Here is an 18271-nt window from a genome sequence, read left to right as displayed (position 1 = left end):
CTTGGTTCCTAATAACATGGACATAATTACATATGGAAGTACTGATGGAAGGTCTTCATTTCTCAATATGCCAGTACCTTTACTTTAGAGACAAAACTAGTATGTGATATTGGTATATGGAGAAATTTTAAGTTAGTGAAACTCATGTTGAGTTGTCTTGATCAGCATAGTAAAGTATGAAAGATGAATTCACCTACTGAGATGTGGGGATGAAGGTTTGAGATGCAGAAGGAAAGGTGCTATGGGAACTCTAATAGATAAGTAACATCAAAGGAAAGGATTGCTAAATGGCATTTGATTCAACTAAGATTACAAATAATGTGTTTGCTGAAAAACCAGTTTCACAGAAGTACTTGAAGTGGCTATCCATGAAGTTTAAACTAGGTGTATGAGGCAAGTGAATTTGGTTGGTAGGGGGCTGGGGGACTGGGAGAATAAGATGGAATTAAGAGACGAGAGTACAAGATGAAGGCATGACTAGGATAAGTTGGAGTGAGATAATATAGTTAGAGCAGAGAGCCTGTTTAGTTCAAATGTAGCTGGAATTCAAGTAACAACTTCATGGTCCATTCTAGATATTGCCAATTCTTAATTTTTATTTTGTAGAATCATTCGTCAGAACTCCTTTAGTTGAACTGTTCTGTGAGTACATACCTCTCCAGAGAGCCTGTTAACTTCAGAATGTCTATGTAACAAATGTTTACTTCTTTAAGTTTGTGAAGCCAGCCAAAAATCACAGATTGCCCATTTAAATACCATGTTTTCCACTTTGTCATGGTTTTAGTGGTAATCTAGTTGGGAAGATAGAAGAATGAACAAATGGTTGTCATGGGCTAAGAATTTAATATATGAAGGGTATTTTCTACTAGTCAGGAAGTAAGGTATTTGGTAGCTAAGTAAACCTTTGTACATGATAATTGTGTTCTCTGCTTCTCAAATATATACATCACCCTTATATAATTGTATTTTGAACCTCATTTCTAAAAGTCCAGTTTGTTCCAAAATACCATAGGTTAGAAATAGAATCACTTTCACACATATTTAAAACATTATTTGTTGTGTTCAGTTCCTAGTTCTGAAATTCATGGTAACTTGACATAAGTGATATCACATGTTTTCTTTTAAGTAAAGGAACTATTCATAGAAATGATAGAATAAATATATATATATATATATTTTTTTTTTTTTTTAAGATTTATTTATTTATTTAATTTCCCCCCCTCCCCTCATTGTCTGTTCTTGGTGTCTATTTGCTGCGTCTTGTTTCTTTGTCCGCTTCTGTTGTCGTCAGCGGCACGGGAAGTGTGGGCGGCGCCATTCCTGGGCAGGCTGCACTTTCTTTTCACGCTGGGCGGCTTTCCTCACGGGCGCACTCCTTGCGCGTGGGGCTCCCGCACGCGGGGTACACCCTTGCGTGGCACGGTACTCCTTGCGCGCATCAGCACTGTGCATGGCCAGCTCCACACGGGTCAAGGAGGCCCCGGGTTTGAACCGCGGACCTCCCATATGGTAGACGGACACCCTAACCACTGGGCCAAAGTCCGTTTCCCGAATAAATATATTTTTAAAGTCAGATTGGTTTTTTAGTATCTTTTAACATGCAAACCTTAAAAAAATTTTTTTAAACTTCAAAGCTCAAAAGTCAAAAGACTGCTGAGAACTAACTTTTTTGTTCAAACTATTGAGATGTGATGTATTGTTGCCTAAAGCTCAATTTCTGATGAATTTCTCTTTTAAACAATAATGGATGTCAACTCCCCTTGTCTAGCCTGGGCCTATAGATTTAATAAATTGGGTTCTCCTTATATTGTCTATGTAGGTGCTGACCATGGAGTTCAGACTGGTAAGGAAGTATAAGAACTGTTTCTTAATTTAAGACTTTTTGTAGTCATTTCTTCTCTCCTTTTTCCTAGCTGGTAATAGTCAGGTCATATCATAGTTTGATTTTACTTTATTGTTTGTCTTCCTAAAAGGAAAATGGCTCTCTTTTTCCAAAGCTGAATAACTCTAAGGCACATTTAGGTATCATTAGGTAAAAGATAATTGCTGGAGGAAGTTGATGTGGCTCAAGCAGTTGAGCACCTATCTCCCACATGGGAGGTCCTGGATTCAGTTCCAGTGCCTCCTGAAAAAAACAAAAACAAAAAACAAACAGTAAGCAAAACACATGTAAAAAACAACAGAGGGAGGCTGATGTGGCTCATTGGTTGAGCACTGGCTTCCCACATGCAAGGTCCCGGGTTCAATCCTTAGCCCCTGATACCTCAAAAAAAAAAAAAAAAAAAAGAAAAAAAGCTATTCTAGTCACAAAAGACAAGAAAATAAGAAAAGTTAGTAAGGAATTTATTGAGGAAGCATTTCATTACATTTTTATCCAGAAGCTGTTATAATTCTTAATCATTTTCTGTAACATTTTCCTTCTGGAATTTGCTTTTTTCTACAGATTTTTAGCAACTCTGCTTTCTGTACTTGGGTTATGTATTTGTGTGATGAGAAAGAAAACTGCCCTTCCATGAACTTGATGTCTTAATCCTCTCCTTAATGCTCTGAGGTAGATATTACTCTATTTTTAGAGATGAACAAAGTGAGATTCTGAAAGAGTAAGTAATTTTCCTAAAGTCACATAGCTAGTCGGTGGGAAGTGCTAGGATTTAATACAGATATTCTAATTTTTAATTTTTGCCACTGATCGTAAAAGCTGATGTTTTTATATTATAAACCAACCTTATATTATGTCTAGCCTTTTAGGCATCTCTTTAAAGTTTTCATACAAATTACCTAAGGTAACTTATACTTTGAAAAGTTTGTGATACGTCATCTATGTTATTTAAACCAAAGCTTTGTACTCCTGTGGTCAGTTTTGACTTTTCAATATGGGGGTGAGTATTTTGGCATTCAGGCACCACTTAGTTGCTCGGACACGAAGAGCAGTTGCTAACTGCGTTCTTATTTGTGATAGATACTTTGAGTCATGGAAGTTGAAGTTTACATAATATTATTAGCAGCCTTGCCTGAGGCTTAATACTGAACAGCATGATATACTGATGAGTGATTTGTTAGAAACAGAATAGAACTCTAGGAGGAAAGAAGTTTTGCTATGCAGTCCTTATAATCTTAATTTACTCCCTGGTCATGATTTTTAGAAAGTAGGCTTATGTATCTGTGTAAAAAATTGGCCAAAAGGAAATTCCAGGTAAAAATATGCTGTTATTTTAGATTGAAAATAGAAATGATTTAAACACATCTCAAGATGATACATGGTACACTGAAATATTTACAGACTAGGGACTTAAGCTATTTTATATAACCATTTCTCATAATTTACCTGGCATGATTGTGATGTGATTATGTGATTTCAGTTGTGCTGTTGTTGTTTCATAAATTTTTAAGGCAACTATGACTGGTTAGTCTGATCTATAGGGAAATGTTAATGAGGCCAAAGGTCAGGGTCCTGGGTTTTAATTTTATTGGACAGTTAACTTTTTTCTTGCAGCATAACCACAGACTTCATCAATAGTCACCAGTTGTATGCCATTAATTACAATGAAAATCATATTAATTTTGAGTGTTTCCTGTGTGTGACTTGATGGAGATTGGTTTAATCATGTCAAGGGGCCACCAGTACTAGAAGAAATATTACTTGCATTACCAAAGACTGATGGTCAATCTGTTACAATGAAGGACAGAATTTTTTAAGCAAAAGGATGGGAGAATTCCTAGCAGTGGAAATTTTAATGACCAAAAACTAATAGTGGAAGAAAATATGAATGTGTTGTAAGTTATAACTAGGAAATTCTTAAAATTAAGACAATTTTTTATGTTGAGTTTTTAGTTATAATAACTGAATTTTAGGATTGCAATGGATCTCATGTACAGTTGAGAAAACTAAAATTGAAGGTATTTATTCATGGTCACCCAGGGAATATTGATAGAATTAGGCTTAGAACTCAGATTTCATGATTCTAGCCCATATCATTTCTAGGAGTATGTTAAGTTGTGGATGGAAAATATCAAGATAAGCAGGACTTTTGTTGTTGTTTTTATAAAATAATTTAAAGTAATTCATTAAATGAACAGAGGAACTCGATATACTATATAAGAAACTCTTTGCCAGGTATCTGGGCTATAAAAATGACCAAGCCTTTTTTTTCATTCATTCAACAAATATTTGTTCTGTGTCTACAGTGTACCAGGCTCTGTTGTAGTCTTAAGGGATATAGCAGTGAACAAAATAGACAAAGTTAATGAGCTAACATTTGAATGGCGGAACACACAAAAAGTACATAAATATATACTATGTTAGCTGGTGATTGCTGTGATGAAAAAATAAGCAGGGTAAGAGGGATAGGGAGTAACAGAATAGGGAATAGTACATTGCCATTTTCAAGGATTATCAAGGAAGTCTTTTCCAATGAGGTTGTATTTGAGCAGAGTCCTGAAAGAAGTTTTCTAAGCAGAGAAAAGAGCCATGCATGGGGCTCATATGTTTGTTGGCAAACTATGGCGGTTAGACTGTAAGTGTGGGAGGGGTAAATATTTTACCACCTTTTCATTCAGGAAGATGGAGGTGCAGGGGCAGTCACTGGGAGCATATGAGCTCTGTGGCCGTCCTGCCAATGACCGGATAAAAGAAAGAAGCAGTGACAACAAAGATGGAGTATCCCTTTATTATGCCTGGCATGGGAGACCAGGAAAGCCCTTACCAAAGATGTGATATTTTATCTGAAATGAGAAGAATGAGTTTACCAGAAAGATCACTTAGATGGCCTTGAGGGGCTGTGGCCCAGGAGAGGTTAAGATGAGAAACTAATTTGGGAAGAAGTCTTTGAATAGAGTCCATTTGAAAATCAGTTTGGACTCATCTGGGGAAAGTATGCTGAGTGAGGACAAAACATATTCTAGGATGTAGCCTTAGGGAATGTTTATCTTAAGGGAGCACCCAGGGAAGGGAGCCCAGGAGAAAGAAGAGAGGAGAAAAACAAAAAAATTGCTTGAAAGCTAAGAAAAGGGAGAGTTTTGGTAGGAGAAGTGGTCAGTGGTGGCAAATACTAGAGAGTGGTCAGTTATATTGAGTTGGGGGAAGGTAAGGTTGTACTATACCTCAGCTGTCCAGTAAGGTAGACATTAAACATATGTGACTAAATTTAAGTTAATTAAATTTAATTAAAAATTTAGTTCCTCATTCTTCACTACCCACATTTTAAGAATTCACTAGTCACATGTGACTGGTAGGCTACCGTATTAGCTCAGATATAGAATATTTTTTATCATGGAAAGTTCTGTTTGACAGCTGTTATTAGACCATTATAATTTTGGGGAAAAGTTAAATCACAATGGAATATTTAAAATTTATGATAGCAACAGAGAAAATACTAGGAGATAGCTATTTACACACTGTCAAAGAACTTATATTAGAAAGTCAGAGCTGGGGAAAGATAATTCTGGCCTGAATTTGGGGAGCAGAATTGGCAATTCGAGGTGAGTCTTCAGTCAGGAGACTTTAGGATTATTGAACAGGGAGCAAAAAGAAAGTAGGGAGAAAATTGCAGATCATTCTGAGTAATCAATTTTTCTATATTAAATGAAGTTTTGGAGATGTGAGGCTATCTCATAGGAGATCAGAACATTTCTGTGGAATTAATTAAGTGTATGAAAATGTGGGTTAGGGCCAAATTGTAGAAGATTTAAAATATCAGGGCCTGAGGCAAGTACATTCATATACATGTCAATCAAACTTGACGACAATCCTGGAAAACTTTAAATTTTAATAATTATATATTCACAGAGGAGAAAAATAAACCTACAAAAATTAAGTGACTTGCTAATGATGGACTAACTTGAAGAATGTGTAATATTCGAGTAGACTAGAGATACCCAGTTTATCTCAATGTCAAATAAATTACTGTATAATGCATACTCCTGTTTTCAATATATGGTGTTATTTTTAGTAGTAGAGACCATGTCTTTATCATTTTTTGAATTTTAGTACCTAGCATGTAAGTGAGTGAGTAGGGAGAGACTGAATGAAGAGATACCTATTGAAAGGGAAGTGCAAAAGTTGAGAAATGAGGTGATATGGGTCTGACCTAGGTGGTATTAATGGGAATTGAAAGAAAGGACTGGATGTAAGATAGACATCAGAGGTAAAAATCAATAAAACTTAATGGCTAATTAAATTATTGGGAAAAGGAGATGTCTCTGACATGGGTTTGGGTCTGAGTGAAAGAAATATGGTACTGTTACTGGATTTTGTCTATTTTCTTGACTATGCTGCAGAAGTGAATTTCAAGAGCACATCGGGTGAGTTAGGCCAATAATTTATTAAGGAAGGAAGGGAAGAGAAATGGGAGAAAATAACAGACCATGGGTCCCAGGTGAAGAGAAAGGGACTGAAAAGTGATAAAGTGGGCTGATTTATTGACTACAGTTTACCCATTATAGATTATAAATCCCTAGGTTTACTTGTGTGGTGATCCAAGTGGGTGAGAAGGCGGCCAGAGTCGGGGTCCAAAGGTGAGAGAGCGAGTTCAGGCCTTGTGCCTGCTTTTCGAACCAATTAATTATTCCACCCCTTTGCTAATGGCAGAGGAGGAGTTTCAGCTCTTTGCTGTTTTGATTGAGTACCCTACCTATCAATCCCGTAGGAGGGCCCAATGATAAAGTCCTTGGGGAATATCCAGGGCTTCTCCTGGCTTCCAGAGGAAATCTTGTTCTGAATGGCAGAATCTTGGGGAGGGTCTTCCAGCTGCCATCTTGGGGTTTTTGATGTCCACTTGGACTCTTTGCCAGGTTCCAGATCCATCTACTGATTCCCTATCTTACTAGCAGGCTTCAGTACCATTGAAAAAAATGGGAAAATCGGAGTGGAAGCTCATTTCTGAAGAAAGCTAATGAATTCTATTTTTGACATAAAGATGCTTTCTAATATAAACTTATAGCCCTTTTTTTGTTAACAAAACTTTAGAACGAGTAGTTAATTTTCAATATTGTTCTAACATGAATTCATACATGTTTTAGAATAAAGGTTGTTTTAGAAATAGGTTAGCTATGAAAAAGGAAACCTGGACATTATCTGAATAAAGGTAATAAATGAGCCTTTGAGTATTGAGTTTTCATAAAAGAACTTCAGACTGTGACATTCTACCCTCTGAATCCACAAAAGACATGTTCTTTCCATATGTAAAATTTCACAATATTTTGAAAGCTTTAAATCATTTCAGGAGCAAAGCTAAGTACAAAATCTCATAAAAATCAGTTTTAAAGTCATCCATTCATCTTGGGCACCAGTTCCCCTCTGGCTGTAGACCTGTGAAACTCAGAAAACAAGTTACCTACTTTCAGTATACAAAGGATGGGCAGACATAGGAAAAACATTTGAATTACTATAGGAAGAAATGGGAAGGAAAACATACATCACTGGTCCCAAACAGTTCCAAAAACCTGCAGTACTTACTCCATTAGATTTCAGTCTGAGAGTCATCCTTAGAACAATGTCTTCTCCTTGATGTCTTCTCCTTGGGACCTCATGAGGACTCACCCCTTACATGGATTTGCTCAGTGACCATCCTCTTGATTCCACCCTCATTAAGTACCTGGGTTGTGGCCAAGTTCTAGACCCCACCCTCCAAGAACATTGGGGTGATGGCCTCATGTTCCCCAATCTCTGGGGTATAGTCTCCATCCCCGTTAGTTCAGTGGGGGTGGCAGCAACATTCTCTGTAATCTCTGACATACATGCCCAACCACCTCAGAACTGTGGGGTGGTGCCCTAAAACTCTCCCTAATCTACTCTATTGGGAATAGGTCCAGTACCTTCAGAGCAATGGGATTTTCTTTAGGGGAAAATCTTAAGTTCTCAGTCCATGAAATGTCCAAATCAAAGCATCAGCTGAGATGCTTTCTCACTAGAGGTCATTGGGTGGTGACCTAACTTTCTCCAACCACTGAGAATGTGTTCTCCCCTCTCTGGTAGAAGGCCCACCCCCTTTAAATGCTAGGGTAAATTCTCCCTTTCTGCATACATGGGTGGGGCCCCTTTTTTGGCCCAAGATGATGTCTTAAGTCTAGACCTCAGCTTCCAGTTTTCCTCTTAAAGCCTTTTTTCTTTCAATTTCTCCCCTCCCTGTCCTTTTAGTCCAGGCTGACAGTGGTTTCATTCATAGAGATCTCATAGAAAACTTGCTGGTTTAGCATGCAGGAAAATAGGGGTCAAAGCCATCAGACAGTAAGATTTTCCACAAGTCCTTCCTGGATAACTGCATTTCCAAACCTGACTTACAAGAAAATGGCTGGCTAGTTCCAAGTTTAGTTAAATCCTCACATGGGGCACTATTCTCTGGAGGCTTGTTTTCTGGAAGCTTGTAATTTCCCAGACCTTCAATCTCTGGTTTCTTGGTGCCCAGAAATATAGTCTCAGCTTATCCCTTTCCTCTTGCATTTAGCTATAAGCTGCAAAGAGAAGCCAGACTGTATTTTCCACCTTTAATTTAGAAATCTCCTTAGCTAAATGTCCAAGCTTGTCATTTTCAAAATTTGCCTTCCATCTTATATCAGGAGTCAATCTTGCCAAGTTCTCTGCCACTTTAAAACAAGAATCTCCTTTCCTCCAGTTTCCAATAATGGTTTCATCATTTCCTTCTAAGGCCTCATCAGAAATAACTTTCAGGGTCCATATTCCTACTAATAGTCTCTTCAAAGCAATATAGGCTTTGTCTATCAAGCATCTCACATTTTCTCCAAAAAATTATCTCTTATCCATTTATAAAAGCCATTCTAACATTTTTGGTAATTGTAAGCAGTGGCATCCTTTTCCCAGGACCAATTTCTTTCTTTCTTTGCCAAGGGGCTACTGATGCAAAGTACCAGAAATGGGTTCGCTTTTATAATGGTGATTTCATTTAGGGGGCAGTCTTACAGTTCCAAAGCTCTGAAATGTCCAAATCACTGTATCAGCAGAGATGCTTTCTCACCAAAGCTTGTCTGCTGGCAGATTCTGTAGTCCTACCATGTGGTGAGGTAAGATGGTGCATCTGCCAGTCCCTCTTTAGTTTCTTCTGGAGCTCAGCTGTGAGCAGTCAGGCATAGCTCCCTGGGCCTCAGCTCCTTGAGCCTCTTGGGGCTTCTCTGTCTTTCTGCAACTGTAGACAAATCTGGAGTCCTCTCCAGGCTGGGTCAGAATGGCAGAGCTCCCTTTTCCTTTGTTTCTCTCTCTCTGTGTCTCCATTTATATAAAACTCTAGTAGGAGGGTGGAGACTAACCTGAGTCATGCCTCAGTGATGTAGTCCAATCAAAAAGTTCTCACACCCACAGGATTAGATTAGTTCAAGAACATAATCTTGGGGAGTGGATGTGGCTCAAGCGGTTGAGTACCTGCTTCCCACATGGGAGATCCTAGGGTCAATCCTTGATGCCTCCTACAAACAACAACAAGAACAACAGCAAAAAACAGCAAATAAATGAAAAAAACCAACTCAGGTGAGCCGATGTGGCTCAGTGGTGAGCTCTGGTTTCCCACATATAAGGTCCTGGGTTCAATCACTGGCCCAATACCTCAAAAAGAAAGAACATAATCCTTTTCGTTTTGGGATTCATAAAATAACTTCAAACTGTAACAGCTATGAGTGAAGGAAAAGAACAAGTAGAGACAGAACAAGTGGTTAAGGTCTGACCACTGATTATGGCCATAAAGTTATTGAATTGGAGGACGAAGTGGAGGCAGAAAAAAGAAGGGGAGATAGACCAGAACAGTATTTTAGAAACCAAGGGAGAAGAGGGCTTGCATGATGAAAGGGCTGATAGAATTATATACATGCAGGGAGATAAATGTTGTGAAAAGGCCCCTGGAACATGTCAGTGAGGACTTTAAGGTTGGCAGACTGTCTTAAATTTCTTAAAGTACTATTGCACTTTTTTCCTGAGTGCCGGCTTGCCATATATGAGGTCCTGGGTTCAATCCCCAGCCCTGGTACCTAAAAAAAAAAAAAAAAAAGTAACCACAATTAAAAGATTGTTGCACCACTTAATTCATTTGATAAACTGAGGGTGCTCTCTATATTCAGGTTCAAGTATATGAGATTAAATCACTCCTGAGAAAAAAAAATTTTTTCTTTTTTTAGATCTTGTCCTATTCAGAAGTTGCTGAAGTTCGAGAGACAGTAAGTAATATATGGTGCTGTGTTTGAAATGTTAACTTTAAAAAATTTTTCAGGATTTTTTTAAGGCTCTTAAAATATATTTTCCACTCTAATCATAGATAATTATGTGATTGTACGAAGTAATTAATGTGATTGAAAAGATCAATTTTTAAAATTCGATTGTATTTTTTCCAAAATGTAAACAGTTCTAATATTTTTTACTATCAAAATAACATGTACCAGTGTAGCACACTTAAATAATACAGAAAAATATAATGAGATAAGTAAAATCTTACCTCCTAGATGTAATTACTGTAAATCTTTCCTAACTTAGTTTGTATATATATGTTTTATATATGCAACTTTATATGGGGTCATATCATACAAACTCTTTTATAATGCTCTTTTAAAAGCCAGTAGATAGTGGATATTCTTCTGCCAGTGGAAAAAATCTTTAATGACTGCATGGTATTTAATTGAATGGATGTGTTATTATTATTTATTTAATACTCTGTTGAACATTTTGGCTCACTGTACTTGGTATTGTGGTAAATATCTGTACACACATATTTTTGAACATTTTGGGTTATCACCTTAGTATACATTCCTAGAAGTGGAATTGTTGGATCAAAAGTGTGATTAGGTTACTTTAAAATCTATCTTGCAGGCCAGATCATGTTCTCTATCTGATAATGAAAAACTCTAGCTCCCCCTTAAAATTTCCCTTAAAATCTCTCTCTTGTAAATCAGGGATAAAATATGCAAATGCTTTTTCTGTAGGTGACTGCAGGAATATAAAAAATTGAAGTAAGTGTAGAATGATGACTTCTGGTGAAAGAACAGATTTTAGCTGTGTTATATATCCCTCACTGAAGTTTCTTATTCTAAGGAAGGGCCAAAATATAACACTAAGTAGAGAACTTTTGAGATATTTTGTATACTCCTTCATCCTCATTATGGCTTTTGGGAGCCAGCTGCAGGAGGATTGCCTCTATGAAAATAATTTCATTGGGGAAAAAAGAAGTCTGTCACCTGCTGTATCAATGCTTGATAAACTTTTTTGTACTTTGAATTAACCTCATCATGGCTTAAATCAAGTCAATATGTATGTTAAGTTGGAATTGCTGTGTTAAAGGCAAAGGAATTAAAACTTTAGATTGCATGGGTTTATTTCTTTGTTAAGGATAGCCATTCATCCTGGTTTGCCCACGACTGAGGGTTTTCCCAGAATACAGGGCGTGTTAATGTAGTGTAAATATCTACCCATTCCTTTATGTTTCTTAAAGATTGTGTATTTTATGCTAATTATAGATGGGATGACAAGTGTTTAGAAGAATTTCACAATAAAATCAGTTTTTGCTTAATCTTTTAAGATTGGTAGGTTGAATTTAGTAAAGATGTAAATAATGGCTATAAATATTTCATGTTTTTAATTAATCTGTTTTGGTAGTGTACTAATTAATAAAAAATAAAGAAAAATTCCGGGCATGTTATTATTTTATTGTTTTCAGCCTATAACTTATGCCAAAATAGAAGATTTATTTACATAACTAAGAAATTATTGAGATGACTATATAGACATTGTCCAAGGGAAAATGGCAGATATAAGTTATTCAAACAGAGAAAATGCTACTGTTATTTGTTAATGGTGTTTTTTCTGAACAAGCTGAAAAGTTTCTGGGTTCTATAAGATTCTAGAACTATTTTCATTCTTCAGCAAAAGTCAAGAAAGGTGGCTAGTTTTTTATTCTTTTTCATATCTCAAAAGATACCTGTGCAGAGTATTTCCCCATCAATGATTCCACATTGTTTTTATCCATGTGTTATATATGGATACTACACAAATTAGATCTGGGTCCTAAAAAGCCAGAAGAATGAGAAGTTATAAGTATGCAATTTAACCATGTGTAGAACACTTTTGAGACATTAAGTAATCAGGTGAAATTAATATCTAAATCCTCAATAACTTATAGCTCATTTCCTATTAGCCTCACTTGCAAGTAACTCTGGGAGGATGATTTCCCAATTTAATGCCTTTTTCTCTACATTCTTCTAGGGAAGATTTCTAAAGGCATGGTTGTATTTAATTGTTTTTTCAGCTTTGCTTTGGAAGGCTTCAACTTAATTCTTCTGTTGTTTTTGTTTTAACATATATTTTTCTGGTGCCTCTTCTTTTATCTTTTGGTATTTTTCAAGCTCCTGAGATTAAGCCATCAAGTCATGTACCCAAACCCTCACATATATCAAAAACTATATTATTCTCTTACCAGCTTGTACCTTTCTCTAAACTACAGGTCTGTATATTCAAATGCCTACTTGACATTTCCACTTGGATGACTAACAGGCATTTCAAACTCAGTCTGTCCCAAACTGAGCTAATATACTCCTGGAAAACTACTTTCAGTCTTAGAAAATGACAGTTCAGTCCTTCCAGGCGCTTAGACCCCAACACTTGACATCATTGGGCCTCCTCCCTTTCTCTGTTATCCCACATTAAGTCCATCTCAAAATCCTGTTGACTGTTGACTGTACTTTCAGAATTTGACTACCTCTCATCACTTCCATTGCTACCACCTTACCTCTAAGGTGAGTCTCATAGACAACAAATAGATAGCTCTTGTTTTTTTAATCCATCTTATGAGTCTAAGTCTTTTAACTGGGGAATTCAATCCATTAACATTCATTGTTACTACTGTAAAGTTATTACTTATTTTGTCCATTTATCCCTTGTCTTCCTGTTGTCATATCTTACTATTGTCTGTCTTTTAACCTTTCAGGTTTTTCTTATGTATTTTCTTCATTTCTGTACTCTTCTCCAGGGCTCTTGCCCTTGCCTTTTCTTTTCAGGCAGTAACACACTGTTTAATGTCTCTTGTGAATCTGGTTTCTTGGTAATATACTCTTTCAGTTTTTGTTTATCTGTAAAGTCTTTAAATTCGCCTTCATTTCTGAAGGATAGTTTTGCTGAATAAAAAATTCTTGACTGGTAGTTTTCTCTTTTAATACCTTAAATGTATTGTACCACTGCCTTCTTGTGTCTTGGTTACTGATGAAAGATTAGCGCTTATCTTTATAGAGTCTCCCTCATAAGTATTACATTGCTTTTCTCTTGCTACTCACAAAATCCTCTCTTTATCTTTTGTCTTTGACATTCTGAATAGTAGATGTCCCGAAGTAGGTCTCTTCAGATTTATTCTGTTTGGGGTACACTGCCCTTCTTGAATATTGATATTCATGTCTCATAAGGGTGGGAAAATTTTCAGTCAATCAAAGAATATTCCTTAAATATTCTTTCTACCCCTTTACCATTCTCGTCTCCTCCTGGGATACTTAAAATGTGTATGTTTATGTGTTTCATATTGTCATTCAATTCCGTGAGTCCCTGTTAAATATTTTGCATTCTTTTCTCTCTTCTCATATCTTTTTATGTTTAAATGTTCTTTGAATTCACTTATTTGTTCTTCTAACATTTTAAATCTTCTGTTTTATGCTTCTAATGTATTTTTAAATATATTTTTTATTAGAGAGGTTGGAAGCTTACAAAATAATCATGCGTAACATGCAGAATTCCCATGTATCACCCCTCCATCAATAATACCTTGCATTATTGTGAAACATTTTTTATATATTATCAAAGAACATCTTCAAAATAGTACTGTAATTATGGTTCATAGCTTGCATTTGGTATAGTTTTTCCATATATCCCCTCCATGTATTTGTTGTATTGTACATCTGACAATATAGTTCATTAGAGAACGCTTACATATTTGTACTGTTAACCACAGTTCATGGTTTACCATCCAGCACATGGTTCACCATGTTATATGGTCCCGTGCCTTGTACCATCCATCCAAAGTGTGCACTCAGTGGCTGTCACTTTCATCACAGAATTGTGCAGTCATTGCCTCAGTAAGTTTGTTAACGTTTTCCTTAGTACAAAAGAAAAATTCCATACCTCTATTATTGCCCCTTAGCATTCATATCGTATATTTTTCTGACATTGCTGCAAGAATATTACAATGTTGCTATTTACTCTAAGCCATAAGTTTATATTAATTGTATTTTTCCCATGCATCACCATATTCTTAACACCTTGTAATACTTTGTAACACCTTGTAATTCCTTAACACCTTGTAAGGTACATTTGTTGTAGTCCATAGAAGAATCTTGTTGTATTTGTACTATTAACCACAATCCTTATTTACCATTGAGTTCACTGTTATTATTATTCTCAAGATTTCTTTCACTTGACATTTACATCCCTAGGCTACCCCTTTAGCTACAATCCCGTTTATAAACCAGCCATGTTAGTTATACTCACTATAGTGTTACCATCAACTCTATCCACTTCCACACTTTTACAGTCTAGATAATTAAAAACTCTATAGACATTAAGCATCCATACCCCTTCTCAGCCCTCCTCCTATCTCCTAGTAACCTACACTGTAGATTTTAAGTCAATTGTTTATTCTTTGTATTTAATTCATATTAGTGAGACCATACAACTTTTGTGTCTGGCTTATTTTGCGCAGCATAATATTCTTAAGATTCATCCATGTTTTCATATGTGCCCCAGTTTCATTTCTTCTTACAGCAGCATAGTATTCCACCATATGTATTTACCATATATCTGTTCATCAGTTGATAGAAACTTGAGTTGTTTCCATCTTTTAGCAATTGTGAATAATGCTGCTATGAACATTAGTGTGCAAATGTCTGTTCCAATCACTCTTTTCAGTTCTTCTTTATATATTCCTGGTACAGGGATTGCCAGATCGTGTGGCAGTTCTATATTTACCTTCCTGAGGAACTGCCAATCTGTCTTCTACAGAGGCTACACCATTTTATATTCCTGCCAACAGTGAGAATGTTCCTATTTCTACACATCCTCTCTAGCACTTGTAGTTTTCTGCTTTATTAATAATGGCCATCCTTTAAGGTGGGAGATGATATTTCATTGTAGTGTTGATTTACATGTCCCTAATAGCTAGTGATATTGAATGCTTTTCCCCATTTGTATTTCCTCTTTGGAAAAATATCTAGGTTTTTTTTTGAGACTCAAAATGAAAATCTTTATTAATACCTTCAACATTAAAGCAGGTGGAAGTGCCTGGAAACATGAATAACCCCTTTGACAGCAGGCAGGGTGGAGGAGGCTGGGAGTTGGGCCTCTGAGTTTTCCCCTATGCCTTGGCAAAAGTGGAGCCCAGGCAAAGGGCAAGCTTCCCTCTATTCACTTGGGCCCTTGAGCCCACCTTACCTAGGGAACCCCAGGGTTGTAGCTAAGTACAGGGATCCAGGATTGAACCCCTTTGGCCTGGCATCACCAGGGGTTGTCATGGGCTTAGGGTTCTGCAGATAGAACATCACCATGGCAGAGATTGACAGCCTGACATGAAGCTACTCATCATCTGCTTGATGTCCTCTGAGCTCTGGGAGTTGGCAAAGCTGATGCAAGAGCAATAGACTGGACCCCAAACACACCACTGCAGCTTAAGCATGATGCCACACATGCTGAAGATCATGCCCAGGAGGTTCATGTAGTCCGGCATCAGGTCATCCAAGGCCAGGTTAGACTTGCTTGGCATGGGCTTATATCTCAGCACTTTGTTCAGCCTCTGTGGATCAGACTTACTGTTCGTGCACGTAGCAAGTGGCTCCTTCAGAGGACTTCTATGCCTTCTTTCCTATTTTTCAAGACAGCTGCCCCTGCCTGAGCTACTCCAGTGCCATCTTAGATCAAACTACTCAATATTCTCCCAGAAAACTAGCTCCTCTGTCTTTTCATTCTTAGAAAATGGCAATTTCATCCTTCCTGGTGCTTATACCCAATACTTCAGTTCATTGTCACTCTTCTCTTTCTTTTTTATCCCATATTAAGTTAATCTGGAAATCCTGTTTAGTCTACCTTCAAAATATAATCAGAGTTTGACTACTACTCATCACCTCATTGCTACCACTTGGTCCAAGTCTCTCCCCTAAATTATTGCAGTAACCTCCTAACTGGTGTCCTTGATTATACTCTTGTCCCTCTAGTGCTTCCTCAGCATAGCAGCCAAAATGATCCTGTTAAATTAATCGTATGCTCTCATTCCTTTTCTCAAAATCCTCCAGTGTCTTCCATCTCATTCAGAATAAAACAAAATTCCTAACCAGGCCCTTCAAGGTTCTATACAATCTGGTGCTCATTTACCTCTTTGTCCTTATCTCCTGCTACTCTGCTACTTGCTTATTTTATTCCAGCCACACTGGGCTTCTTAACTATTCCCAGAACATTGCAGACTTGCTCCCATCCCAAGCCTCTACTCTATACTTGTTCTTCCCTCTGCCTGGAATATACTTCTCCCATATATCCTTATGATAAATTCCCTTATTTTATTCAGTCAAATCCTTACTCTTCTCAGGCCACCCTATTAAAAATTTCACTCCCTCTTCCTTAATATTTTATTTGCACCAATTCTTTGATTATTTTTTATCAGCATTTGGATATATAATACATTTTGAATATTTACTTATCTCTATTATGTTGTTAGTAATCTTTGCCACTAGAATACAAGTACCATTAGGGCAGAATTTTTGTCTGTTTTTTTCATGGTTGTATCTCCCAGTGATAAACTGGCTATAGTAGTTACTCAATAAATATTCTTGGGTGGATAGGTAAATGGATGGTAGGAATAGACACTGTTTATTATGATTATTTTTCAGTGCCTCAATCTGAAAAAAATAGGATTAATCAGGTATAGAATCAGGTTTATATGACATAGGCATGCTTGAAGTAGAATTTTAAGGATAGGCATAATTGAAGGTTTTTGAAACAGATATTCAGGAGTTGCTATATATGCTAGGGATTATTTTCTGAGAGTAACTGGGGAATGAGTATAGCTGCACAGGAGTTAACATTGTGCTTTTAATTGACAAAACTTGAGAACATAACAGCTGTACAACAAAAGTGAACTTAATCTTTTATTCCAAATGGAAGTCCAACTCAAAAACCTTCACCATTTGATTGGTCCTATTAAATACGCCCAAATATGTGTATAACTGATCAGAATCATTGCTTTCCTTTAGGAAGTTACTGGTAGATCTAGGGAAATGTAATTATTCATATTAGTAGAAGAAGATTTTTTAGAAGATATTTATGAAGCATTTTTAAAGTTTGCCACAACTGACTCTGCTAGCTTCCTAACTTCTTTCTGTTTTCTAGTACTGTATTAGTTATTGACAGCTGCATAACATATTATCCCAAAATTTAGTGGTTTAAAACAAGCATTTATTATCTCACAGTTTTTGTGGTTCAGGAATCCAAAAGCAGCATAGCTAGGTGTCTGTGACTCAAGGTCTTACACGTAGTCAAGCTGTTGGGCGAAGGGGCTACTAATATCTCATCTGAAAGCACAACTGGGTGGATGAAGAGAGCCAGGAGATCCACGTGTAAACTCACATATGTGATTGTTGGCAGACCTCAGTTCCTTGCCTATGGGCCTTTCTACAAGGCTTCCTCATGACATGGCAGTTGCCTTTTGCTGGGGTAAACTGAGGGAGTAAGAGACTGCACTCAAGATGGAAGTCACAAGATGTGGGGGTGTTTTCGGGACTTGAGATTGTCCTGAGTGGTGCTGCAGGGACAGTTACGGGACATTGTATGTCCTACCATGGCCCACTGGGTGGAATGTGAGAGAGTGCGGGCTGTGATGTGGACCATTGACCATGAGGTGCAGCGGTGCTCAGAGATGTATTCACCAAGTGCACTGAATGTCTCATGATGATGGAGGAGATTGTTGTTATGGGGGGAGGAGTGAGATGAGGGGGTGGGGGGTATATGGGAACCTCATATTTTTTGAATGTAATATTAAAAAAATAAAGACAAAAAAAAAAGATGGAAGTCACAATCTAATCTCAGAAGTGTCATCCTGTCACTTCTACCATATTCTCTTAGTTAGAAGTGGTTAAGTAAGTCCAACCCATGCTCAAAGACAGGAGATTACCTTCAAAGCATGAATACCAGGAAGAGGGTATCAATGGGGGCCATGTTAGAGACTGCCTACCTCTATACTCTAATCTTTTCCCACAAGCTTGCTAGTTGTGATAACATGGCTATCAGCAATAAGGCCTTGAGCACGATTAGTTGGTTGTCACC

The 18271-nt window shown here is 37.1% G+C and overlaps 1 protein-coding gene across 15 annotated transcripts in view; it reads left to right on the top strand.

Moving 5' to 3' along the window:
* The window catches only part of OSBPL8 (oxysterol binding protein like 8), a 273463-nt gene that overhangs the window by 126064 nt on the left and 129128 nt on the right, over nucleotides 1-18271 (top strand). For 10 of the 15 annotated variants that reach the window (XM_058308448.2, XM_071218962.1, XM_071218959.1 and 7 more), the window contains one exon: nucleotides 10117-10155. The exons of the other annotated variants lie outside the window; for them this stretch is intronic. In XM_058308448.2, coding sequence (XP_058164431.1) covers nucleotides 10117-10155 — 39 coding nt within the window. The remainder of the gene's footprint in view (nucleotides 1-10116; nucleotides 10156-18271) is intronic. 15 annotated transcript variants of the gene reach the window in all.

Source organism: Dasypus novemcinctus, chromosome 12, assembly GCF_030445035.2.
Source record: "Dasypus novemcinctus isolate mDasNov1 chromosome 12, mDasNov1.1.hap2, whole genome shotgun sequence".
NCBI classification, from domain to species: Eukaryota; Metazoa; Chordata; class Mammalia; order Cingulata; family Dasypodidae; genus Dasypus; species Dasypus novemcinctus.
The sequence above is the reverse complement of the archived record's forward strand: the minus strand, read 5'-3'. Positions and strand labels throughout refer to the sequence as shown.